This window comes from Ascaphus truei, chromosome 3, assembly GCF_040206685.1.
Source record: "Ascaphus truei isolate aAscTru1 chromosome 3, aAscTru1.hap1, whole genome shotgun sequence".
NCBI classification, from domain to species: Eukaryota; Metazoa; Chordata; class Amphibia; order Anura; family Ascaphidae; genus Ascaphus; species Ascaphus truei.
In genome coordinates, this window is record NC_134485.1 from 439,592,988 (window position 1) to 439,620,316 (window position 27,329).

The 27,329-nt window shown below is 57.3% G+C and overlaps 1 protein-coding gene across 2 annotated transcripts in view; it reads right to left on the minus strand.

Moving 5' to 3' along the window:
• LOC142490560 (vang-like protein 1) overlaps window positions 1–24,858 on the minus strand; it is a 127,317-nt gene extending 102,459 nt beyond the window's left edge. The window contains exons 1-3 of one of the 2 annotated variants that reach the window (XM_075592980.1): window positions 24,635–24,775; window positions 14,278–14,338; window positions 14,091–14,190 (exon numbers count right to left, since the gene is read on the minus strand). In XM_075592980.1, coding sequence (XP_075449095.1) covers window positions 14,091–14,190; window positions 14,278–14,336 — 159 coding nt within the window. In that variant the 5' untranslated portion in view covers window positions 14,337–14,338; window positions 24,635–24,775. Of the gene's footprint in view, window positions 1–14,090; window positions 14,191–14,277; window positions 14,339–24,634 lie in introns of both variants that reach the window. The other variant, XM_075592978.1, reaches the window with a different exon arrangement.
• Window positions 24,859–27,329: the final 2,471 nt, after the last annotated feature.

Genomic DNA, 27,329 nt, shown 5'->3' on the forward strand with positions numbered 1-27,329 from the left:
TGCCAACTAGCAGGGGGGCATGGGTCAGAATGCTTTCCCACGTTAGTGAGTGGCTGGAGGTAATTGTAAACCAATCCCCTGTGCTTAAGGTTAAGAATAGAAGGAGAAAGGTTTATAAACTGCTGTCCACCCATATATCCTTTGTCTTCGTTTGCTGAATGATATCCTGATTGCTGAAAGAAATGCCATGCAATGTCTTGGGCTGATTGCTGGATGAAACTGCCAGTTCAGATGGGACTCTTTTCATTATTTTCATCTTTTACGTAAGTGTCTATATTTTGCCTGTTATTTGTACATATTTGTTGTGTTCACCTTTATCAAGGAATAAAATCACTTTATTATATCTTAAGTCTCGTCCCAGTTCAAACCCAGGTATATATATATTTATATATATAGTTTTTGGTGTAAAATTACAGCCTGTCGCAAGCTCTCGTGACAGGCTTCCACAGAATTTTCAAGATAAATTTATTGCCAACAAATTGACTGACGTTTTGGCCACAATTGGCCATTCTCAATTGTGGCCGAAACGTCAGTCAATTTGTTTGCAATAAATTTATCTTGAAAATTCCGTGGAGCCGTTTCTTATACTTTCCCTCTTGTACCGAGTCACCTGGTGTCACAGTAACTTGTGAAGGGTTATAATATACATGGGATTCCAGCCCTATACCCTAGCATTGGGTGCCAGGCATTGGGTAACAATTACCTGCACCCAATCCCTCCTTGCCAGCTAACGTGGGAAGCATTGTTGGACCATGCCCCCAGGTAGTTGGCACATCCGCACATCTGGCCCTTGGGGTCTCATTTCTCTAGCCCCACACTAAAGTCTACCAGGCATGTATCTGGCCAGGAAATCATTTGTCTGTAAGTGTGAATTATAGCACTTACAGACCACTCAGGCTCTGCGTTTCTCCGCCCTATTGTACACAATCAGAGTGGTGAAGCCTTTGATCAGGGGGTCTGTTGTAGACAAAGGGTCGCCTTCCTGAGCATTAACATAAAGCAGAGCCAGTAACTTTCCCGGGCTTTTATACCACCCTTGCAAAACAGTACATCTCTTAATATTTACACATATTAAAATAATCCGTTCGGCTGGGCCGAGCGGGCTGAAAATTGCCAGACCCTCTTGCCGGAGTGGACTCTCCTTGGTGGCCAAGTTTCAGCTCGCTGCAACCAACCGGACCGGAGTTACACTATTGCAGTTTTAAAAGCACATTTACAAAAGAGGCTTTTTTCTGCCATTCAAGTCAATGGCAGAAACCCAAACTTAACCATTAACCTGACTCTGGTCTGTTGCTCCGAGAGGGTCGGTATTTGTCATGCAGTCCTGCCGGAACTATGACTATATGGTGACCAAATCTCAGCCCTCTAGGTTGAACAGAACCGGAGTTATGGGTTCCCTGTTTCTGCTACTTCTGACTTAGCGGCTTTTACCTCGCAGCTTTACCTCCGCCATTAGAGTCAATGGTGCGACCCTCGTAGCGAGCGCGACCCTTTACTGGGGTCATTGATTGTCGGACCCGGTTGGGGTCGAGTGAGGGGGTTCCTAGGGTCAAAAATAACTTTATTCCGGGGTGCCCTAGAACCTAAGTTTCCCACGCCAATTGAACCTGAACTTAACCGGGGAGTGATCAAAGCTCTCTTCAAGATAATGTTTCCGCTTTCGCGGTCTGCGGTTTGGATGGCTGCCAGCTCGTTCCTGGAGGTCTGAGTCGAGGAATCCCCATTGAAATGTATGGCTCCATTCACTTTCAATGGGGAACTGCTGCTCCTCCTCTCGGGCGCCACCTGCTGGTCTTCTACGGGAACGAGCCCAAATCGCCGGAATCCCCATAGGATTACATGGAGCTGCAATGGCGACCTATGGAGAGACTGTAAAATGGCGCCTGGAAAGGCGGGAAAAAGGAACAAAGGGCTATAATCACAAAACTAACATTAACCCTTTCCCTCCCGCATAGATCCCAGTGTATGTGTTGGTGCAGACACTGGAATGGGGGAAAATACATATTCATATGGGGATACACATTTGGTGCTGAAGCAGGGGCATAAACACAGTACTGGACCTCAGTCCAGTTAACCCCTCGCCTCCCAGGTGAGGGCAGGGGGTGGCCATATGGGGTGAAACCCCTTTAATACCGGGCCAATCCCCCTCCCCGGCTACACCTGGCTTCTAAGCTTGGCCTCTAGCGATGCTTTGGTGATGGTCAGGGTAGCCTTCAGTTTATCATGCTGCTTTGCGGAGACACACTGGGTCATCAGACGTTCCTGCAGCACTTGTACTTCATTGGCAGCCTGCAGATTCTCTTCCTTCAGAGTTCACTGCTTCTCCTCGGCATTCTGGGGGTGTGTATGCAGACCTTGCAGTTGGTTCTGCAGTCGGTGCTCTGCTTCAAACTTCTCATCTTCCAAAAGTTTCTTTATTTTTTCAAGCTCGTGCAGCTTTTCATTCTTTTCATTGACGTGGTCTGTCAAATCAGAATTTGTCTTCTTTCAGTCTTAAATTTTCTCTTTTTCAGTCTCTGTAATATTCAGGGCCCCCTTGCAGTCCTCCTTCCATTTACGCACTTCTGCTTTGAGAGTCCCGGTCTCCTGGCGTGAGACTTCCACCTCTAGGTTAAGGGTCTGAAGCTCCTTCTGAGAGACTTTAAGATCCATACCAAGTCTGAGGATAGTGTTTTGAGAGATGTCCAGCTCCTCAGCGAGTCTGTGAAGTTCCTTTTTAGAGACTTCCAGTTCTGTGCAGCAACTGCTGATCCGTTGGTGTGAGGCATCCAGTGCTATGCGGAGAGTATGAACCTCCTTCTGAGAGACTTCCACCTCTCTATGGTGATGGCGAACCTCTTGCTGAGAGAGACTAATCTCTTTCAGTGCCTCCTCATACTTCCGTTTCAGATTAGCAATCATTCGGTCAGACTTGCTCTGTTTTCCCACCATGGCGGTATTAGTAGCGCTTGCAGTATCTAGCTCAGTCTTGAGATCATCCAATTCGGTCCTGGCCAAAGAGTAAATTATGAGCACATTCTTCTGTAGCTCAACGTTATTTTTCTGTAGCTATGCGTAACCATCTTTCTTCAGTTTCAATTGTTCACGGAGTATATCACAGTCACGCCTGGCAGTTTGCAGGACAGCTTCAGGGCTGGTCAAGGGATCGTCACTCATTTGTTCCGGCTCCGCTTCCCTGGGATGGTTGGTTGAGGGTTCCTCACTGTTGGCACCGCACAGACACTTCTTTGGGGTACACGACTTCTGCCTTGGGCCCTCTGGATTTTTGGTCATTCGCAGGACGAATTCACCATTTTCTCTTGGCTGCAGGGCAACTCAGTCCCCCTTTTTCTACGCGAGATCTGCGGACGTGTCTGTTCGAAGACCCGCTATTCTTTTTCCGCCTTTTATTTTTGGATGACTCTGTCCCATCAGGGATACTGGGGTCCCCGTCTTATTTGAAATTTCAGCAGCTTCACTGTATCCGGTATGTTTCCCTTGCAGTTGCGTTAGTGGAGAAAAATATTCAGAGATCTGCTGCTCCCGCTCTTTCTCCCGCCGATCACATTCGTCATCATAGAGAGCGGTCTTTTCGGTACGTACCGAGTGCAGGCAACCCCACCATTCTTGGGGTGTTTTGTGGATGTGACCCCAGCGCACTGCTTGCTGCTGCACTTCCTTGTGACCCCAGCGCACTGCTTGCTGCTGCACTTCCTTGTGACCCCAGCGCACTGCTTACTAATGCACTTCCTTGTGACCCCAGCGCACTGCTTGCTGCTGCAGTTCCTTGTGACCCCAGCGCACTGCTTGCTGCTGCAGTTCCTTGTGACCCCAGCGCACTGCTTGCTGCTGCACTTCCTCGTGACCCCAGCGCACTGCTTCCTGCTGCACTTCCTTGTGACCCCAGCGCACTGCTTGCTGCTGCACTTCCTTGTGACCCCAGCGCACTGCTTGCTGCTGCACTTCCTTGTGACCCCAGCGCACTGCTTGCTGCTGCAGTTCCTCGTGACCCCAGCGCACTGCTTGCTGCTGCACTTCCTTGTGACCCCAGTGCACTGCTTGCTGCTGCAGTTCCTTGTGACCCCAGCGCACTGCTTCCTGCTGCACTTCCTCGTGACCCCAGCGCACTGCTTGCTGCTGCACTTCCTTGTGTGTGACCCCAGCGCACTGCTTCCTGCTGCATTTCCTTGTGACCCCAGCGCACTGCTTGCTGCTGCTGCACTTCCTTGTGACCCCAGCGCACTGCTTGCTGCTGCACTTCCTTGTGACCCCAGCGCACTGCTTGCTGCTGCACTTCCTTGTGTGTGACCCCAGCGCACTGCTTCCTGCTGCATTTCCTTGTGACCCCAGCGCACTGCTTGCTGCTGCTGCAGTTCCTTGTGACCCCAGCGCACTGCTTCCTGCTGCATTTCCTTGTGACCCAAGCGCACTGCTTGCTGCTGCTGCACTTCCTTGTGACCCCAGCGCACTGCTTGCTGCTGCACTTCCTTGTGACCCCAGCGCACTGCTTGCTGCTGCACTTCCTTGTGACCCCAGCGCACTGCTTGCTGCTGCAGTTCCTTGTGACCCCAGCGCACTGCTTGCTGCTGCACTTCCTTGTGACCCCAGCGCACTGCTTGCTGCTGCACTTCCTTGTGACCCCAGCGCACTGCTTGCTGCTGCACTTCCTTGTGACCCCAGCGCACTGCTTGCTGCTGCACTTCCTTGTGACCCCAGCGCACTGCTTGCTGCTGCACTTCCTTGTGACCCCAGCGCACTGCTTGCTGCTGCACTTCCTTGTGACCCCAGCGCACTGCTTGCTGCTGCACTTCCTTGTGACCCCAGCGCACTGCTTGCTGCTGCACTTCCTTGTGACCCCAGCGCACTGCTTACTGCTGCTGCAGTTCCTTGTGACCCCAGCGCACTGCTTGCTGCTGCAGTTTCTTGTGACCCCAGCGTGCTGCTTGCTGCTGCACTTCCTTGTGACCCCAGCGCACTGCTTGCTGCTGCACTTCCTTGTGACCCCAGCGCACTGCTTGCTGCTGCACTTCCTTGTGACCCCCAGCGCACTGCTTGCTGCTGCACTTCCTTGTGACCCCAGCGCACTGCTTGCTGCTGCACTTCCTTGTGACCCCAGCGCACTGCTTGCTGCTGCACTTCCTTGTGACCCAAGCGCACTGCTTGCTGCTGCAGTTCCTTGTGACCCCAGCGCACTGCTTCCTGCTGCACTTCCTCGTGACCCCAGCGCACTGCTTGCTGCTGCTGCACTTCCTTGTGACCCCAGCGCACTGCTTGCTGCTGCACTTCCTTGTGACCCCAGCGCACTGCTTGCTGCTGCTGCACTTCCTTGTGACCCCAGCGCACTGCTTGCTGCTGCTGCACTTCCTTGTGACCCCAGCGCACTGCTTGCTGCTGCACTTCCTTGTGACCCCAGCGCACTGCTTGCTGCTGCACTTCCTTGTGACCCCAGCGCACTGCTTGCTGCTGCACTTCCTTGTGACCCCAGCGCACTGCTTGCTGCTGCAGTTCCTTGTGACCCCAGCGCACTGCTTGCTGCTGCACTTCCTTGTGACCCCAGCGCACTGCTTGCTGCTGACCCAGCGCACTGCTTGCTGCTGCAGTTTCTTGTGACCCCAGCGCACTGCTTCCTGCTGCACTTCCTTGTGACCCCAGCGCACTGCTTGCTGCTGCACTTCCTTGTGACCCCAGCGCACTGCTTGCTGCTGCACTTCCTTGTGACCCCAGCGCACTGCTTGCTGCTGCACTTCCTTTTGACCCCAGCGCACTGCTTGCTGCTGCACTTCCTTGTGACCCCAGCGCACTGCTTGCTGCTGCAGTTCCCTGTGACCCCAGCGCACTGCTTGCTGCTGCACTTCCTTGTGACCCCAGCGCACTGCTTGCTGCTGCAGTTCCGTGACCCCAGCGCACTGCTTGCTGCTGCACTTCCTTGTGACCCCAGCGCACTGCTTGCTGCTGCACTTCCTTGTGACCCCAGCGCACTGCTTGCTGCTGCACTTCCTTGTGACCCCAGCGCACTGCTTGCTGCTGCACTTCCTTGTGACCCCAGCGCACTGCTTGCTGCTGCACTTCCTTGTGACCCCAGCGCACTGCTTGCTGCTGCACTTCCTTGTGACCCCAGCGCACTGCTTGCTGCTGCAGTTCCTTGTGACCCCAGCGCACTGCTTGCTGCTGCACTTCCTTGTGACCCCAGCGCACTGCTTGCTGCTGCACTTCCTTGTGACCCCAGCGCACTGCTTGCTGCTGCACTTCCTTGTGACCCCAGCGCACTGCTTGCTGCTGCACTTCCTTGTGACCCCAGCGCACTGCTTGCTGCTGCACTTCCTTGTGACCCCAGCGCACTGCTTGCTGCTGCACTTCCTTGTGACCCCAGCGCACTGCTTGCTGCTGCACTTCCTTGTGACCCCAGCGCACTGCTTGCTGCTGCACTTCCTTGTGACCCCAGTGCACTGCTTGCTGCTGCACTTCCTTGTGACCCCAGCGCACTGCTTCCTGCTGCTGCACTTCCTTGTGACCCCAGCGCACTGCTTGCTGCTGCACTTCCTTGTGACCCCAGCGCACTGCTTGCTGCTGCACTTCCTTGTGACCCCAGCGCACTGCTTGCTGCTGCACTTCCTTGTGACCCCAGCGCACTGCTTGCTGCTGCACTTCCTTGTGACCCCAGCGCACTGCTTGCTGCTGCACTTCCTTGTGACCCCAGCGCACTGCTTGCTGCTGCACTTCCTTGTGACCCCAGCGCACTGCTTGCTGCTGCACTTCCTTGTGACCCAAGCGCACTGCTTGCTGCTGCAGTTCCTTGTGACCCCAGCGCACTGCTTCCTGCTGCACTTCCTCGTGACCCCAGCGCACTGCTTGCTGCTGCTGCACTTCCTTGTGACCCCAGCGCACTGCTTGCTGCTGCACTTCCTTGTGACCCCAGCGCACTGCTTGCTGCTGCACTTCCTTGTGACCCCAGCGCACTGCTTGCTGCTGCTGCACTTCCTTGTGACCCCAGCGCACTGCTTGCTGCTGCACTTCCTTGTGACCCCAGCGCACTGCTTGCTGCTGCACTTCCTTGTGACCCCAGCGCACTGCTTGCTGCTGCACTTCCTTGTGACCCCAGCGCACTGCTTGCTGCTGCAGTTCCTTGTGACCCCAGCGCACTGCTTGCTGCTGCACTTCCTTGTGACCCCAGCGCACTGCTTGCTGCTGACCCAGCGCACTGCTTGCTGCTGCAGTTTCTTGTGACCCCAGCGCACTGCTTCCTGCTGCACTTCCTTGTGACCCCAGCGCACTGCTTGCTGCTGCACTTCCTTGTGACCCCAGCGCACTGCTTGCTGCTGCACTTCCTTGTGACCCCAGCGCACTGCTTGCTGCTGCACTTCCTTTTGACCCCAGCGCACTGCTTGCTGCTGCACTTCCTTGTGACCCCAGCGCACTGCTTGCTGCTGCAGTTCCCTGTGACCCCAGCGCACTGCTTGCTGCTGCACTTCCTTGTGACCCCAGCGCACTGCTTGCTGCTGCAGTTCCGTGACCCCAGCGCACTGCTTGCTGCTGCACTTCCTTGTGACCCCAGCGCACTGCTTGCTGCTGCACTTCCTTGTGACCCCAGCGCACTGCTTGCTGCTGCACTTCCTTGTGACCCCAGCGCACTGCTTGCTGCTGCACTTCCTTGTGACCCCAGCGCACTGCTTGCTGCTGCACTTCCTTGTGACCCCAGCGCACTGCTTGCTGCTGCACTTCCTTGTGACCCCAGCGCACTGCTTGCTGCTGCAGTTCCTTGTGACCCCAGCGCACTGCTTGCTGCTGCACTTCCTTGTGACCCCAGCGCACTGCTTGCTGCTGCACTTCCTTGTGACCCCAGCGCACTGCTTGCTGCTGCACTTCCTTGTGACCCCAGCGCACTGCTTGCTGCTGCACTTCCTTGTGACCCCAGCGCACTGCTTGCTGCTGCACTTCCTTGTGACCCCAGCGCACTGCTTGCTGCTGCACTTCCTTGTGACCCCAGCGCACTGCTTGCTGCTGCACTTCCTTGTGACCCCAGCGCACTGCTTGCTGCTGCACTTCCTTGTGACCCCAGTGCACTGCTTGCTGCTGCACTTCCTTGTGACCCCAGCGCACTGCTTCCTGCTGCTGCACTTCCTTGTGACCCCAGCGCACTGCTTACTGATGCACTTCCTTGTGTGTGACCCCAGCGCACTGCTTGCTGCTGCACTTCCTTGTGACCCCAGCGCACTGCTTGCTGCTGCACTTCCTTGTGACCCCAGCGCACTGCTTGCTGCTGCACTTCCTTGTGACCCCAGCGCACTGCTTGCTGCTGCACTTCCTTGTGACCCCAGCGCACTGCTTGCTGCTGCACTTCCTTGTGACCCCAGCGCACTGCTTGCTGCTGCAGTTCCTTGTGACCCCAGCGCACTGCTTGCTGCTGCACTTCCTTGTGACCCCAGCGCACTGCTTGCTGCTGCACTTCCTTGTGACCCCAGCGCACTGCTTGCTGCTGCACTTCCTTGTGACCCCAGCGCACTGCTTGCTGCTGCACTTCCTTGTGACCCCAGCGCACTGCTTGCTGCTGCACTTCCTTGTGACCCCAGCGCACTGCTTGCTGCTGCACTTCCTTGTGACCCCAGCGCACTGCTTGCTGCTGCAGTTCCTTGTGACCCCAGCGCACTGCTTGCTGCTGCACTTCCTTGTGACCCCAGCGCACTGCTTGCTGCTGCACTTCCTTGTGACCCCAGCGCACTGCTTGCTGCTGCACTTCCTTGTGACCCCAGCGCACTGCTTGCTGCTGCACTTCCTTGTGACCCCAGCGCACTGCTTGCTGCTGCACTTCCTTGTGACCCCAGCGCACTGCTTGCTGCTGCACTTCCTTGTGACCCCAGCGCACTGCTTGCTGCTGCACTTCCTTGTGACCCCAGCGCACTGCTTGCTGCTGCACTTCCTTGTGACCCCAGTGCACTGCTTGCTGCTGCACTTCCTTGTGACCCCAGCGCACTGCTTGCTGCTGCACTTCCTTGTGACCCCAGCGCACTGCTTGCTGCTGCAGTTCCTTGTGACCCCAGTGCACTGCTTGCTGCTGCACTTCCTTGTGACCCCAGCGCACTGCTTGCTGCTGCAGTTCATGTGACCCCAGCGCACTGCTTGTTGCTGCACTTCCTTGTGTGTGACCCCAGCGCACTGCTTGCTGCTGCACTTCCTTGAGACCCCAGCGCACTGCTTCCTGCTGCTGCACTTCCTTGTGACCCCAGCGCACTGCTTACTAATGCACTTCCTTGTGTGTGACCCCAGCGCACTGCTTGCTGCTGCACTTCCTTGTGACCCCAGCGCACTGCTTGCTGCTGCAGTTCATGTGACCCCAGCGCACTGCTTGCTGCTGCACTTCCTTGTGACCCCAGCGCACTGCTTGCTGCTGCACTTCCTTGTGACCCCAGCGCACTGCTTGCTGCTGCAGTTTCTTGTGACCCCAGCGCACTGCTTGCTGCTGCACTTCCTTGTGACCCCAGCGCACTGCTTGCTGCTGCAGTTTCTTGTGACCCCAGCGCACTGCTTGCTGCTGCACTTCCTTGTGACCCCAGCGCACTGCTTGCTGCTGCAGTTTCTTGTGACCCCAGCGCACTGCTTGCTGCTGCACTTCCCTGTGACCCCAGCGCACTGTTTGCTGCTGCACTTCCTTGTGACCCCAGCGCACTGCTTGCTGCTGCACTTCCTTGTGACCCCAGCGCACTGCTTGCTGCTGCACTTCCTTGTGACCCCAGTGCACTGCTTGCTGCTGCACTTCCATGTGACCCCAGCGCACTGCTTGCTGCTGCAGTTCATGTGACCCCAGCGCACTGCTTGCTGCTGCACTTCCTTGTGTGTGACCCCAGCGCACTGCTTGCTGCTGCACTTCCTTGTGACCACAGCGCACTGCTTACTGCTGCACGTCCTTGTGACCCCAGCGCACTGCTTGCTGCTGCACTTCCTTGTGACCCCAGCGCACTGTTTGCTGCTGCAGTTCCTTGTGACCCCAGCGCACTGCTTGCTGCTGCTGCACTTCCTTGTGACCCCAGCGCACTGCTTGCTGCTGCACTTCCTTGTGACCCCAGCGCACTGCTTGCTGCTGCACTTTCTTGTGACCCCAGCGCACTGCTTGCTGCTGCACTTCCTTGTGACCCCAGCGCACTGCTTGCTGCTTCACTTCCTTGTGACTCCAGCGCACTGCTTGCTGCTGCACTTCCTTGTGACCCCAGCGCACTGCTTGCTGCTGCAGTTCCCTGTGACCCCAGCGCACTGCTTGCTGCTGCACTTCCTTGTGACCCCAGCGCACTGCTTGCTGCTGCACTTCCTTGTGACCCCAGCGCACTGCTTGCTGCTGCACTTCCTTGTGACCCCAGCGCACTGCTTGCTGCTGCACTTCCCTGTGACCCCAGCGCACTGCTTGCTGCTGCACTTCCTTGTGACCCCAGCGCACTGCTTGCTGCTGCACTTCCTTGTGACCCCAGCGCACTGCTTGCTGCTGCACTTCCTTGTGACCCCAGCGCACTGCTTGCTGCTGCAGTTCCTTGTGACCCCAGCGCACTGCTTGCTGCTGCATTTCCTTGTGACCCCAGCGCACTGCTTGCTGCTGCACTTCCTTGTGACCCCAGCGCACTGCTTGCTGCTGCACTTCCTTGTGACCCCAGCGCACTGCTTGCTGCTGCAGTTCCTTGTGACCCCAGCGCACTGCTTGCTGCTGCACTTCCTTGTGACCCCAGCGCACTGCTTGCTGCTGCACTTCCTTGTGACCCCAGCGCACTGCTTGCTGCTGCAGTTTCTTGTGACCCCAGCGCACTGCTTGCTGCTGCACTTCCTTGTGACCCCAGCGCACTGCTTCCTGCTGCTGCACTTCCTTGTGACCCCAGCGCACTGCTTCCTGCTGCTGCACTTCCTTGTGACCCCAGCGCACTGCTTGCTGCTGCACTTCCTTGTGACCCCAGCGCACTGCTTGCTGCTGCAGTTCCTTGTGACCCCAGCGCACTGCTTGCTGCTGCACTTCCTTGTGACCCCAGCGCACTGCTTGCTGCTGCAGTTCCTTGTGACCCCAGCGCACTGCTTGCTGCTGCACTTCCGTGTGACCCCAGCGCACTGCTTGCTGCTGCACTTCCTTGTGACCCCAGTGCACTGCTTGCTGCTGCACTTCCTTGTGACCCCAGCGCACTGCTTGCTGCTGCACTTCCTTGTGACCCCAGCGCACTGCTTGCTGCTGCAGTTCATGTGACCCCAGCGCACTGCTTGCTGCTGCACTTCCTTGTGTGTGACCCCAGCGCACTGCTTGCTGCTGCACTTCCTTGTGACCCCAGCGCACTGCTTCCTGCTGCTGCACTTCCTTGTGACCCCAGCGCACTGCTTACTGATGCACTTCCTTGTATGTGACCCCAGCGCACTGCTTGCTGCTGCACTTCCTTGTGACCCCAGCACACTGCTTGCTGCTGCACTTCCTTGTGACCCCAGCGCACTGCTTGCTGCTGCAGTTCATGTGACCCCAGCGCACTGCTTGCTGCTGCACTTCCTTCTGACCCCAGCGCACTGCTTCCTGCTGCACTTCCTTGTGACCCCAGCGCACTGCTTGCTGCTGCACTTCCTTGTGACCCCAGCGCACTGCTTGCTGCTGCAGTTCATGTGACCCCAGCGCACTGCTTGCTGCTGCACTTCCTTCTGACCCCAGCGCACTGCTTGCTGCTGCAGTTCCTTGTGACCCCAGCGCACTGCTTGCTGCTGCAGTTTCTTGTGACCCCAGCGCACTGCTTGCTGCTGCACTTCCTTGTGACCCCAGCGCACTGCTTGCTGCTGCAGTTCCTTGTGACCCCAGCGCACTGTTTGCTGCTGCACTTCCTTGTGACCCCAGCGCACTGCTTCCTGCTGCACTTCCTTGTGACCCCAGTGCACTGCTTGCTGCTGCACTTCCTTGTGACCCCAGCGCACTGCTTGCTGCTGCAGTTCATGTGACCCCAGCGCACTGCTTGCTGCTGCAGTTCATGTGACCCCAGCGCACTGCTTGCTGCTGCACTTCCTTGTGTGTGACCCCAGCGCACTGCTTGCTGCTGCACTTCGTTGTGACCCCAGCGCACTGCTTCCTGCTGCTGCACTTCCTTGTGACCCCAGCGCACTGCTTCCTGCTGCTGCACTTCCTTGTGACCCCAGCGCACTGCTTACTGATGCACTTCCTTGTGTGTGACCCCAGCGCACTGCTTGCTGCTGCACTTCCTTGTGACCCCAGCGCACTGCTTGCTGCTGCAGTTCCTTGTGACCCCAGCGCACTGCTTGCTGCTGCAGTTTCTTGTGACCCCAGCGCACTGCTTGCTGCTGCACTTCCTTGTGACCCCAGCGCACTGCTTGCTGCTGCAGTTCCTTGTGACCCCAGCGCACTGCTTGCTGCTGCACTTCCTTGTGACCCCAGCGCACTGCTTGCTGCTGCACTTCCTTGTGACCCCAGCGCACTGCTTGCTGCTGCACTTCCTTGTGACCCCAGCACACTGCTTGCTGCTGCACTTCCTTGTGACCCCAGCGCACTGCTTGCTGCTGCACTTCCTTGTGACCCCAGCGCACTGCTTGCTGCTGCAGTTCCCTGTGACCCCAGCGCACTGCTTGCTGCTGCACTTCCTTGTGACCCCAGCGCACTGCTTGCTGCTGCACTTCCTTGTGACCCCAGCGCACTGCTTCCTGCTGCACTTCCTTGGCTCGTTGTAAAAAATTGTCCTCTGGCTGCAGCCCTTTTTCTGGGGCCACATAGGGGCCATCCTCATCATCTGAATAAGGCCTGAAGGGACACTGCTCTGTGTGGCCGGGCTCTTTACACCAGGAACACATTTTCTTCCCCATTCTTGCAGAGTCTGTATTTGACTTCAGCTGGGCGGCCATTTTAAATTCCCAGGTTTTTTTTTTTCCTACCAGTGGTGGGCTAGGCTCTGGTCACAGCATCAGTCCCTTGTGTGGGTCACTGTCTGTTGCAGTCCTCCCAGTCCAGCTGTGGTTTTGTGGCTTTCTTCAGTGCAGTGTAGTTTTCCTGCCTGGATGTGTAGCCCTTTAATTCTGGTCACTGCTGCATGTGATTCTTTGTTTTGTTGCTCAGGCTGTTACAGAAACTATGCAGGAAAAGCACAAAAAAAATCACAGGCAGTCTCCGGGCCCCCTTAAACTTCAAGGGCAACCTCTCATCCCAACTTCTGACACCGTATGTAAGAGACGTAAGAGACGTGTGCAGAGGTACGCAATGGAAACTGTTTAAAGTGAAACTAAAATTAGGCTTTATTGCGCCTGTCCCTTTAACACAGCAAAAGCATTCAAATCAAGCCAAAGAAAAACCTACTCCGTTTGAGAATACCTACACATGTAGTTCAGCCCTCTTTAACTGGATGGTTAGCTAAGCTATTTACCAGCCCAAATATATATACATATATACAGATATATAACAGTCCCATAAGAAAGCCTTATCTGTTTCTTCTAGCTGTAGGGGGAGGCCTCTCTGCTCTCCTGGGTCCGCACCCTTATGTGCTATGGCAATATCAAGATCCAGGTTTAGCAATCTTGTCCCCTTTGTCTTGCTGTCAGCCTGCAGTCTCTTTGCAGCTCAAGACATCTGTCCTTCCTTGGTTCAGCCCCCAATTGTGAGACTAAGGAATCCTCTTCCTGTGTCTCAGAACATGCTTTTTTCTGACAGAGCTGTGATCAGCCAGGTGGAATTGGTTGATTACACACCAGCAATTAACCAGCACACTGCTGGATTAGAGGCAAGTTGCTTTAACAGGGATACAGGTAAGTCCCTGTTACAAGGAGGAGTTATAGGGAGCAGTTATATGGGGTAATAGGAGGAGTAATAGGGAGCGGTTATATGGGGTAATAGGAGGAGTTATAGCGAGCGGTTATATGGAGATATAGGGAGGGGTAATATGGGGAAATAGGAGTTTTAGGGAGCGGTTATATGGGGTAATGGGAGGAGTTATAGGGAGCGGTTATATGGGGTAATGGGAGGAGTTATAGGGAGCGGGTATATGGGGTAATGGGAGGAGTTATAGGTAGTGTTATATACAAGTAAAGCATTACCAGAAGCCACAGAGACAGAAGGGGGTGCCAGGAAGCTGACCCTGCTGTGTGAGGGGTATTTGGGGTGTCAGGTCCCTCACCTGCCCGCGCTCCTCTCCTCGCACTGAATCCTCGCCCAGTAATGGCGCGGTCGGCGAGCTGTGAATCGTGACGGACTTGTGACCGTCACAGCCGTGGTCCCTGGGCGGAGAGATCACAAAGGGTTACTAACGGGGGCTCTGGTATAGAATTAGTTAAATATGGAGTGATGTTCTGCAGAGTGAATACCTGTTGTGTTCCTGTCCGGAGTGATGAGAACATCCAAGCAGATTACATTCTATGTCCATGTCTGTTAGGGGGGAAAACAGGGAGCAGCGTGAGGGTATAACAGGGAGCAGCGTGAGGGTATAACAGGGAGCAGCGTGAGGGTATAACAGGGAGCAGCGTGAGGGTATAACAGGGAGCAGCGTGAGGGTATAACAGGGAGCAGGGTGAGGGTATAACAGGGAGCAGGGTGAGGGTATAACAGGGAGCAGGGTGAGGGTATAACAGGGAGCAGGGTGCGGGTATAACAGGGAGCAGGGTGCGGGTATAACAGGGAGCGGCGTGAGGGTATAACAGGGAGCGGCGTGAGGGTATAACAGGGAGCGGCGTGAGGGTATAACAGGGAGCGGCGTGAGGGTATAACAGGGAGCGGCGTGAGGGTATAACAGGGAGCGGCGTGAGGGTATAACAGGGAGCGGCGTGAGGGTATAACAGGGAGCGGCGTGAGGGTATAACAGGGAGCGGCGTGAGGGTATAACAGGGAGCGGCGTGAGGGTATAACAGGGAGCGGCGTGAGGGTATAACAGGGAGCGGCGTGAGGGTATAACAGGGAGCGGCGTGAGGGTATAACAGGGAGCGGCGTGAGGGTATAACAGGGAGCGGCGTGAGGGTATAACAGGGAGCGGCGTGAGGGTATAACAGGGAGCGGCGTGAGGGTATAACAGGGAGCGGCGTGAGGGTATAACAGGGAGCGGCGTGAGGGTATAACAGGGAGCAGGGTGCGGGTATAACAGGGAGCAGGGTGCGGGTATAACAGGGAGCAGGGTGCGGGTATAACAGGGAGCAGGGTGCGGGTATAACAGGGAGCGGCGTGAGGGTATAACAGGGAGCGGCGTGAGGGTATAACAGGGAGCGGCGTGAGGGTATAACAGGGAGCGGCGTGAGGGTATAACAGGGAGCGGCGTGAGGGTATAACAAGGAGCGGCGTGAGGGTATAACAGGGAGCGGCGTGAGGGTATAACAGGGAGCGGCGTGAGGGTATAACAGGGAGCGGCGTGAGGGTATAACAGGGAGCGGCGTGAGGGTATAACAGGGAGCGGCGTGAGGGTATAACAGGGAGCGGCGTGAGGGTATAACAGGGAGCGGCGTGAGGGTATAACAGGGAGCGGCGTGAGGGTATAACAGGGAGCGGCGTGAGGGTATAACAGGGAGCGGCGTGAGGGTATAACAGGGAGCGGCGTGAGGGTATAACAGGGAGCGGCGTGAGGGTATAACAGGGAGCGGCGTGAGGGTATAACAGGGAGCGGCGTGAGGGTATAACAGGGAGCGGCGTGAGGGTATAACAGGGAGCGGCGTGAGGGTATAACAGGGAGCGGCGTGAGGGTATAACAGGGAGCGGCGTGAGGGTATAACAGGGAGCGGCGTGAGGGTATAACAGGGAGCGGCGTGAGGGTATAACAGGGAGCGGCGTGAGGGTATAACAGGGAGCGGCGTGAGGGTATAACAGGGAGCGGCGTGAGGGTATAACAGGGAGCGGCGTGAGGGTATAACAGGGAGCGGCGTGAGGGTATAACAGGGAGCGGCGTGAGGGTATAACAGGGAGCGGCGTGAGGGTATAACAGGGAGCGGCGTGAGGGTATAACAGGGAGCGGCGTGAGGGTATAACAGGGAGCGGCGTGAGGGTATAACAGGGAGCGGCGTGAGGGTATAACAGGGAGCGGCGTGAGGGTATAACAGGGAGCGGCGTGAGGGTATAACAGGGAGCGGCGTGAGGGTATAACAGGGAGCGGCGTGAGGGTATAACAGGGAGCGGCGTGAGGGTATAACAGGGAGCGGCGTGAGGGTATAACAGGGAGCGGCGTGAGGGTATAACAGGGAGCGGCGTGAGGGTATAACAGGGAGCGGCGTGAGGGTATAACAGGGAGCGGCGTGAGGGTATAACAGGGAGCGGCGTGAGGGTATAACAGGGAGCGGCGTGAGGGTATAACAGGGAGCGGCGTGAGGGTATAACAGGGAGCGGCGTGAGGGTATAACAGGGAGCGGCGTGAGGGTATAACAGGGAGCGGCGTGAGGGTATAACAGGGAGCGGCGTGAGGGTATAACAGGGAGCGGCGTGAGGGTATAACAGGGAGCGGCGTGAGGGTATAACAGGGAGCGGCGTGAGGGTATAACAGGGAGCGGCGTGAGGGTATAACAGGGAGCGGCGTGAGGGTATAACAGGGAGCGGCGTGAGGGTATAACAGGGAGCGGCGTGAGGGTATAACAGGGAGCGGCGTGAGGGTATAACAGGGAGCGGCGTGAGGGTATAACAGGGAGCGGCGTGAGGGTATAACAGGGAGCAGCGTGAGGGTATAACAGGGAGCAGCGTGAGGGTATAACAGGGAGCGGCGTGAGGGTATAACAGGGAGCGGCGTGAGGGTATAACAGGGAGCGGCGTGAGGGTATAACAGGGAGCGGCGTGAGGGTATAACAGGGAGCGGCGTGAGGGTATAACAGGGAGCGGCGTGAGGGTATAACAGGGAGCGGCGTGAGGGTATAACAGGGAGCGGCGTGAGGGTATAACAGGGAGCGGCGTGAGGGTATAACAGGGAGCGGCGTGAGGGTATAACAGGGAGCAGCGTGAGGGTATAACAGGGAGCAGCGTGAGGGTATAACAGGGAGCAGCGTGAGGGTATAACAGGGAGCAGCGTGAGGGTATAACAGGGAGCAGCGTGAGGGTATAACGGGGAGCGGCGTGAGGGTATAACAGGGAGCAGCGTGAGGGTATAACAGGGAGCGGCGTGAGGGTATAACAGGGAGCGGCGTGAGGGTATAACAGGGAGCGGCGTGAGGGTATAACAGGGAGCGGCGTGAGGGTATAACAGGGAGCAGCGTGAGGGAATAACAGGGAGCAGCGTGAGGGTATAACGGAGCAGTGTGAGGGTATAACAGGGAGCAGCGTGAGGGTCTAACGGGGAGCGGCGTGAGGATATAACAGGGAGCAGCGTGAGGATATAACAGGGAGCAGCGTGAGGGTATAACAGGGAGCAGCGTGAGGGTATAACAGGGAGCAGCGTGAGGATATAACAGGGAGCAGCGTGAGGGTATAACAGGGAGCAGCGTGAGGGTATAACGGGGAGCAGCGTGAGGGTATAACAGGGAGCAGCGTGAGGGTATAACAGGGAGCAGCGTGAGGGTATAACAGGGAGCAGCGTGAGGGTATAACAGGGAGCAGCGTGAGGGTATAACAGGGAGCAGCGTGAGGGTATAACAGGGAGCAGCGTGAGGGTATAACAGGGAGCAGCGTGAGGGTATAACAGGGAGCAGCGTGAGGGTATAACAGGGAGCAGCGTGAGGGTATAACAGGGAGCAGCGTGAGGGTATAACAGGGAGCAGCGTGAGGGTATGTATGTATGTATGTATGTCTTTATTTATATAGCGCCATTAGTGTACATAGCGCTTCACAGTAGTAATACATGTGGTAATCAAATAAATAACAGATAATATAAATAACAGATCATGGGAATAAGTGCTTTAGACATAAAAGTAACATTTCGGAAGAGGAGTCCCTGCCCCGAGGAGCTTACAGTCTAATTGGTAGGTAGGGAGAGCGTACAGAGACAGGAGGATGGAGTTCTGGTAAGTGCGTCTGCAGCGGGCCAAGCTTTATGTATCGTGTATAGTACTAGCCACAGTGCTATTCATATGCTTCTTTAAGCAAGTGTGTCTTAAGGTGGGTCTTAAAAGTGGATAGAGAGGGTGCTAGTCGGGTACTGAGGGGAAGGGCATTCCAGAGGTGTGGGGCAGTCAGTGAAAAAGGTTTAAGGCGGGAGAGGGCTTTAGATACAAAGGGGGTAGAAAGAAGACATCCTTGAGAAGAACGCAAGAGTCTGGATGGTGCATACCGAGAAATTAGGGATGAGATGTAAGGAGGGGCAGAAGACTGTAAAGCTTTAAAAGTGGGGAGAAGAATGGAGTGTGAGATGCGGGATTTGATCGGAAGCCAGGAGAGGGATTTCATGAGGGGAGATGCTGAGACAGATCTAGGAAAGAGTAGAGTGATTCTGGCAGCAGCATTTAGGATAGATTGTAGGGGAGACAGGTGAGAGGCAGGAAGGCCGGACAGCAGGAGGTTACAGTAATCAAGACGGGAGAGAATGAGGGCCTGAGTCAGAGTTTTGGCAGTCGAACAACAGAGGAAAGGGCGTATCTTAGCTATATTGCGGAGGAAAAAGCGACAAGTTTTAGAAATGTTTTGAATGTGAGGGGCGAATGTGAGAGAGGAGTCGAACATGACCCCTAGGCAGCGTGCTTGGGCTACTGGGTGAATGATTGTAGTTCCAACAGTAATGTGGCAGGAGGTAGTAGGGCCAGGTTTGGGAGGAAGTATGAGGAGCTCTGTTTTAGCCATGTTGAGTTTAAGGCGTCGGAGGGCCATCCACGATGATATAGCAGAGAGACATTCAGAAACTTTGGTTTGTACAGCAGGTGTAAGGTCAGGTGTTGAAAAGTATATTTGTGTGTCGTCGGCATAGAGGTGATAATTAAACCCAAAAGATGTTATTAGGTCACCTAGAGAGAGTGTGTACAGAGAAAAGAGAAGAGGTCCCAGGACAGAGCCCTGGGGTACACCCACAGAGAGATCGATAGAGGAGGAGGAGGTGTTAGCAGAAGAGACACTAAAAGTACGATGGGAGAGGTAGGATGAGATCCAGGATAGAGCTTTGTTCCGAATACCTAGAGTATGGAGAATGTGGAGGAGAAGAGGGTGGTCCACGGTGTCAAATGCTGCAGAGAGGTCGAGTAATATGAGCAGAGTGTAATGACCTCTGTCTTTGGCAGCATGGAGGTCGTCAGTTATTTTGGTGAGGGCTGTTTCGGTGGAGTGAGCAGTGCGGAAGCCAGATTGTAGAGGGTCTAGGAGAGAATAGGTGTTGAGAAAATGGAGCAAGCGAGAGAATACAAGACGTTCAAGTAGTTTAGAGGCAAAAGGCAGGAGGGAGACAGGTCGATAGTTAGAAAGACAGGTAGGGTCAAGCTCGCTGTTTTTGAGTAATGGTATGACTGTTGCATGTTTGAAGGAGGATGGAAAGGTTCCAGAGCAGAGGGAGGAGTTAAAAATGTGTGTAAGCGTAGGGATTATAGTAGGAGCTAGAGGTTTTAGGAGATGGGAGGGAATGGGGTCAAGAGGGCAAGTGGTAGAGGGAGAAGAGGAGATCAACAGCGACACATCCTCCTCTGAGACAGTGGAAAAAGACTCAAGGAAGGCAGGAGGAGAGTTAGGAAGAGGTGTAGGATGGGGGAAGAAACAGAGGGGATGTTCTGCCGTATGGATTCCACCTTTTCCTTAAAATAGTCAGCAAAGTCCTGAGCGGAGATGGAGGAAGGAGAGGCAGCTGAGGGTGGTTTGAGTAGAGTATCAAAGACAGAGAACAGTCGGCGTGGGTTAGACTTGTGCATGTTGATTAGTGCAGAAAAGTAGGCTTGTTTAGCTTGCGAGAGGGCAGAGTTGAAACAGGATAGCATAAATTTGTAGTGAAGGAAGTCTGCGAGAGTGTGAGACTTCCTCCAGAGGCGTTCAGAGGAACGAGTGGAGGAACGCAGCATGCGCGTGTGGGAATTTAGCCAGGGTCTAGGGTTAGAAGGGCGAGGGCGGCAGAGAGAAAGCGGGGCATGTAGATCAAGAGACGAGGACAAGACAGAGTTGTACTTTCTGACCAGGTTGTCAGGGTCTGTAGCAGAGCTGAGAGAGGAGAGGGAGGAGTGTAAAGTGGACTCAAAGTCAGGTAAGTGAATAGAGCGCAGGTTTCTGCAGAACCGGGGTGTAGATGGAGGTGGAGAAGTGGAGAAGCGAGATAAAGAGAATGAGATGAGATGGTCAGAGAGAGGAAAAGGGGAAATGGAGAAATCAGAGAGAGAGAAGTTTTTAGTGAAAACCAGGTCTAAGTAGTGGCCATCCTTGTGGGTGCTGGCTGCAGTCCACTGTTGAAGGCCAAAAGAAGAGGTAAGAGAAAGAAAGCGGGAAGCCCAAGAGAGAGAGGGGTCATCAATGTGGCAATTGAAGTCCCCAAGGAGAAGAACAGGGGAGTCTGAGGAGAGAAAGAAAGAGAGCCAGGATTCAAAGTGAGAGAGAAAGGCAGAAGGGGGATGAGTAGAGGTAGGTGGGCGATAGATGACCGCCACATGAACAGGGAGAGGAGAGAAGATCTGGACAGTGTGAGCCTCAAAGGAGGGAAAAGCAAGAGAGGGGGGAATAGGAAGGGTTCGGTAACGGCAGACAGAGGAGAGCAGGAGCCCCACGCCTCCACCCCTGCCATCAGGGCGCGGAGTGTGGGAGAAGGAAAGGCCACCATAGGAGAGGGCAGCTTCCAGAGCAGAGTCAGACTGAGTGAGCCAGGTCTCAGTTATAGCAAAGAGAAGCAGGGAGTGAGAGAGAAAGAAGTCATGCACAGAGAGGAACTTGTTAGAGAGGGAGCGAGCATTCCAAAGGGCACAGGAGAAAGGGAGAGAGGAGGGAGGGTGGCAGGGGATGGGTATGAGGTTGGAGGGGTTGACACCAGAAGGAGTAGAAGTTGCATGTGGGAGGCGAGGACGAGAGCAAGTTGAAATAAGACAGGGACCAGGATTGGGAGAGATATCCCCAGAAGCAAGGAGGAGAAGCATGGATAGAAAGAGGATGTGTGAGGAGGATTTGTAGGGGTGTTTTTTAGTGCAGGGGATATAGCTGTGTGGTGTCAGAGGACGCAGGTAAGAAAGGAGTTCATGTGAACTGAGAAGTGGTGAAGAAAGGAGAGATGGAGATATATGAATAGAGTTTGAGACATACTGAGGCTGGTAAAAAGAAGTGCATCATTTGAGAAGAAGTGAAGTCACAGCAAATATAAATGGTAAAGGCAGCATCGCAGCAGTAATGATGCAGTCTGGTATAGATGATATCCTCCTTTCCAGCGTAGTTCAAATGCAGGAATCAGGGCCAGATGGGGTGTCCACTTCTTCCTCACTTCCTTTTAAACTTCCTTTTAAACTTCCTTTTAAACTTCCTTTTAAACTTCAGTTGTTCAATAGTCATGCCACTTATAATGGGCTACTGGGTCACCTGACACTGTTGTTCTGTCTGCTTAATTAGCACATCTGAGGCACATTCAAACAAATGGTTTTCTACACAGGGTGTTCCCTGCCTAGGTGGCAACACTTAATTTGATTAGGGGTAGACAGAAAACAGCATTCAAATATGGATTTTACCTAGCATTGGATCACTTGCATATACTATATAATACACACAGCAGAGGATTTAGAGATGGATTTTACCGAGCATTGGATCACTTGCATATACTATATAATACACACAGCAGAGGATTTAGAGATGGAGTATAACAGGGAGCAGCGTGAGGGTATAACAGGGAGCGGCGTGAGGGTATAACAGGGAGCGGCGTGAGGGTATAACAGGGAGCGGCGTGAGGGTATAACAGGGAGCGGCGTGAGGGTATAACGGGGAGCGGCGTGAGGGTATAACGGGGAGCGGCGTGAGGGTATAACGGGGAGCGGCGTGAGGGTATAACGGGGAGCGGCGTGAGGGTATAACAGGGAGCAGCGTGAGGGTATAACAGGGAGCAGCGTGAGGGTATAACAGGGAGCAGCGTGAGGGTATAACAGGGGGCATTATACAGTGCAGTGTGTTTACTATCAGTGTATAGATACTAATCATCATGGGTCGTGCTGCGGGGGACAGTGCATGCAGGCGTCGTGCTGCAGGGGTGGTTCATGCTGTGAGGGGAACAGTGACTGCAGGGGTCATGCTGCAGGGGGGTCGTGCTGCAGGGGGATAGTGCTTGCACGGTTCTTGCTGTGGGGGGGGGACAGTGTCTGCAGGGGTGGTTCATGCTGCCGGGGGAGACAGTGCATGCAGGGGTCGTGCTGCGAGGCGGACAGTGCATGAAGGGGTAGTGCTGTGGGGGAGGGACAGTTCCTGCAGGGTTCGTGCTGCGGGGGGCATAGTGCATGCAGGGGTCGTGCTGCGAGGGGATAGTGCATGCAGGGGTCGTGCTGCAGGGGGATAGTGCTTGCACGGTTCTTGCTGTGGGGGGGACAGTGTCTGCAGGGGTGGTTCATGCTGCAGGGGAGACAGTGCATGCTGGTGTAGTGCTGCCGGGGGAGACAGTGCATGCAGGGGTCGTGCTGCGAGGCGGACAGTGCATGAAGGGGTAGTGCTGTGGGGGAGGGACAGTTCCTGCAGGGTTCGTGCTGCGGGGGGCATAGTGCATGCAGGGGTCGTGCTGTGAGGGGATAGTGCATGCAGGGGTCGTGCTGCGGGGGGGACAGTGCATGCAGGGGTCGTGCTGCGGGTGGGACAGTGCTTGCAGGGCTCGTGCTGCAGGGAGACAGTGCATGAAGGGGTAGTGTGCGGGGGGGGGAACAGTGCCTGCAGGGGTCATGCTGCGGAGGGGACAGTGCATGCAGGGGGACAGTGCATGCAGGGTCCGTGCTGTGAGTGGGACAGTGCATGCAGGGTCCGTGCTGTGAGTGGGACAGTGCATGCAGGGGTCGTGCTGTGAGTGGGACAGTGCATGTAGGGGTCATGCTGCGGGGGGGACAGTGCATGCAGGGGTCATGCTGCGTGGGGGACGGTGCATGCTGGGGCCGTGCTGCGGGGGCACAGTGTATGCGGGGGTCATGCTGCGGGGGTACAGTGCATGCAGGGGTCATGCTGCGGGGGGACAGTGCATGCAGGGGCCGTGCTGCGGGGGGAAACAGTGCATGCAGGGGTCGTGCTGCGAGGAGGACAGTGTATGAAGGGGTAGTGCTGTGGGGGAGGGACAGTGCCTGCAGGGTTCGTGCTGCGGGGGGGCACAGTGCATGCAGGGGTCGTGCTGCGGGGGGCACAGTGCATGCAGGGGTCGTGCTGCGGGGGGCACAGTGCATGCAGGGGTCGTGCTGCGGGGTCGTGCTGTGAGTGGGACAGTGCAAGCAGGGGTCATGCTGCGGGGGGACAGTGAATGCAGGGGTCATGCTGCGTGGGGGACAGGGCATGCAGGGGCCGTGCTGCAGTGGTACAGTGCATGCAGGTGTCATGCTGCGGGGGGGACAGTGCATGCAGGCGTCGTGCTGCGGGGGGACAGTGCATGCAAGGGTCATGCTGCGGGGGGGACAGTGCATGCAAGGGTCATGCTGCGGGGGGGACAGTGCATGCAAGGGTCATGCTGCGGGGGGGACAGTGCATGCAGGGGTCGTGCTGCGGGTGGGACAGTGCATGCAGGGGCCGTGCTGCGGGTGGGACAATGCATGCAGGGGTCGTGCTGCGGGGGGCAGGACATGCAGGGGTCGTGCTGTGGGGGGAAACAGTGCATGCAGGGGTCATGCTGCGAGGTGGACAGTGCATGAAGGGGAAGTGTTGTGGGGGAGGGACAGTGCCTGCAGGGTTCGTGCTGCGGGGGGGACAGTGCATGCAGGGTTCGTGCTGCGGGGGGGACAGTGCATGCAGGGGTCGTGCTGCGGGTAGGACAGTGCTTGCAGGGCTCGTGCTGCGGGTAGGACAGTGCATGAAGGGGTAGTTTGCGGGGGGGAGGGAACAGTGCCTGCAGGGGTCATGCTGCGGGGGGGACAGTGCATGCTGGGGGACAGTGCATGCAGGGTTCGTGCAGCGGGGGGACAGTGCATGCAGGGGTCGTGCTGTGAGTGGGACAGTGCATGCAGGGGTCATGCTGCGGGGGGGACAGTGAATGCAGGGGTCATGGTGCGTGGGGGACAGGGCATGCAGGGGCCATGCTGCGGTGGTACAATGCATGCAGGGGTCATGCTGCGGGGGGACAGTGCATGCAGGGGTCGTGCTGCGGGGGGACAGTGCATGCAGAGGTCGTGCTGCGGGGGGATAGTGCCTGCAGGGGTTGTGGTGCGGGGGGACAGTACATGCAGGGGTCATGCTGCGAGTGGGACAGTGCATGCAGGGGTCGTGCTGCGTGTGGGACAGTGCATGCAGGGGTCGTGCTGCGTGTGGGACAGTGCATGCAGGGGTCGTGCTGCGGGGGAACAGTACATGCAGGGTCGTGCTGCGGGGGGACAGTACATGCAGGGTCGTGCTGCGGGGGGACAGTACATGCAGGGTCGTGCTGCGAGTGGGACAGTGCATGCAGGGTCGTGCTGCGAGTGGGACAGTGCCTGCAGGGGTTGTGCTGCAGGGGGGACAGTGCTACGGGGGGATAGTGTCTGCGTGGGGTTGTTCTGCGGGGGGGACAGTGCCTTCAGGGTCCTGCTTCTGAATGGGAATGTAGCACCATTACTCTTTTTGGGCCACGTGGGTTGGGTATTGTTCTATCTGAACCCTGGAGGGGTTAACCCTTCCCTGTCAGTCATGCTAAGCATGTACTCATCACCACTATACAGAGTGGCACCGTTACCCCCACCTTACCTGGCTTCTGTCACCGCGTGTGCTGAGGCTGAGTGCAGAGCGTGTGCTGAGGCTGAGTGCAGAGCGTGTGCTGAGGCTGAGTGCAGAGCGTGTGCTGAGGCTGAGTGCAGAGCGTGTGCTGAGGCTGAGTGCAGAGCGTGTGCTGAGGCTGAGTGCAGAGCGTGTGCTGAGGCTGAGTGCAGAGCGTGTGCTGACATCAGGGACTCACCCAACCTGCTCTGCTGCACCTCCCTCCCCCCCCAGGGAGCGTCTCACCTCCCCCCCCCCCCCCCGCACCCTCCTCCACACCACCTCCCCCTCCCTTTACAAACACAGCACTCTGAGTCAGGACAGCACTGCAACAGGGGCAGAGAGAGGGGCCAGGAAACCCCCCGCACTGCAACAGGGGCAGAGAGAGGGGCCAGGAAACCCCCCGCACTGCAACAGGGGCAGAGAGAGGGGCCAGGAAACCCCCCGCACTGCAACAGGGGCAGAGAGAGGGGCCAGGAAACCCCCCCGCACGGCAACAGGGGCAGAGAGAGGGGCCAGGAACCCCCCCCCCGCACTGCACCAGTGGCAGAGAGAGGGGCCAGGAACCCCCCCCCCCCCCCCCCCCCACACACACACACACACACACACTGCAACAGGGGCAGAGAGAGGGGCCAGGAACCCCCCCTCCCGCACTGCAACAGGGGCAGAGAGGGAGGCCAGGAACCCCCCGCACTGCAACAGGGGCAGAGAGGGAGGCCAGGAACCCCCCGCACTGCACCAGGGGCAGAGAGAGAGGCCAGGAACCCCCCCCCCCACACACACACACACTGCAACAGGGGCAGAGAGAGGGGCCAGGAACCCCCCCCCCACACACACACTGCAACAGGGGCAGAGAGAGAGGCCAGGAAACCCCCCGCACTGCACCAGGGGCAGAGAGAGGGGCCAGGAAACCCCCCGCACTGCAACAGGGGCAGAGAGAGGGGCCAGGAACCCCCCCGCACTGCAACAGGGGCAGAGAGAGGGGGCCAAGAACCCCCCCCCCCCCGCACTGCAACAGGGGCAGAGAGAAAGGGGCCAGGAAACCCCCCCGCACTGCAACAGGGGCAGAGAGAGGGGCCAGGAAACCCCCCGCACTGCAACAGGGGCAGAGAGAGGGGCCAGGAAACCCCCCGCACTGCAACAGGGGCAGAGAGAGGGGCCAGGAAACCCCCCGCACTGCACCAGGGGCAGAGAGAGGGGCCAGGAAACCCCCCGCACTGCAACAGGGGGCAGAGAGCGGGGCCAGGAACCCCCCCCGCACTGCAACAGGGGGCAGAGAGCGGGGCCAGGAACCCCCCCGCACTGCAACAGGGGCAGAGAGAGGGGCCAAGAACCCCCCCCCCCCCGCACTGCAACAGGGGCAGAAGAGAAGGGCCAGGAACCCCCCCCCCCCCCCCACACACACACTGCAACAGGGGCAGAGAGAGAGGCCAGGACCCCCCCCCCCCCCCCCCCCCCCGCACTGCAACAGGGGCAGAGAGAGAGGCCAGGAACCCCCCCCCCCCCCCCGCACTGCAACAGGGGCAGAGAGAGAGGCCAGGAACCCCCCCCCCCCGCACTGCAACAGAGGCAGAGAGAGGGGCCAGGAAACCCCCCCCCCCCGCACTGCAACAGGGGCAGAGAGAGAGGCCAGGAACCCCCCCCCCCGCACTGCAACAGGGGCAGAGAGAGAGGCCAGGAACCCCCCCCCCCCCCCCGCACTGCAACAGGGGCAGAGAGAGAGGCCAGGAACCCCCCCCCCCCGCACTGCAACAGGGGCAGAGAGAGGGGCCAGGAAACCCCCCCCCCCGCACTGCAACAGGGGCAGAGAGAGAGGCCAGGAACCCCCCCCCCCCGCACTGCAACAGGGGCAGAGAGAGGGGCCAGGAAACCCCCCCCCCCCGCACTGCAACAGGGGCAGAGAGAGAGGCCAGGAACCCCCCCCGCACTGCACCAGTGGCAGAGAGAGGGGCCAGGAAACTCCCCCCCCCCACACACAGCACACACACACTGCAACAGGGGCAGAGAGAGGGGCCAGGAACCCCCCCCCCCCCCGCACTGCAACAGGGGCAGAGAGAGGCCAGGAACCCCCCGCACTGCAACAGGGGCAGAGAGAGGGGCCAGGAACCCCCCCCCCCCCCCGCACTGCAACAGGGGCAGAGAGGGAGGCCAGGAACCCCCCGCACTGCAACAGGGGCAGAGAGGGAGGCCAGGAACCCCCCGCACTGCACCAGGGCAGAGAGAGAGGCCAGGAACCCCCCCCCACACACACACACACACTGCAACAGGGGCAGAGAGAGGGGCCAGGAACCCCCCCCCACACACACACACACACACTGCAACAGGGGCAGAGAGAGAGACCAGGAACCCCCCCCCCCACACACACACTGCAACAGGGGCAGAGAGAGAGGCCAGGAACCCCCCCCCCCCCTCCCCCCGCACTGCAACCGGGGCAGAGAGAAGGGCCAGGAACCCCCCCCCCCACACACACACACACACACACACACACACACACTGCAACAGGGGCAGAGAGAGAGGCCAGGACCCCCCCCCCCCGCACTGCAACCGGGGCAGAGAGAAGGGGCCAGGAACCCCCCCCCCCCCCACACACACACTGCAACAGGGGCAGGAGAGAGAGCCAGGACCCCCCCCCCCCCCCCGCACTGCAACAGGGGCAGAGAGAGAGGCCAGGAACCCCCCCCCCCCC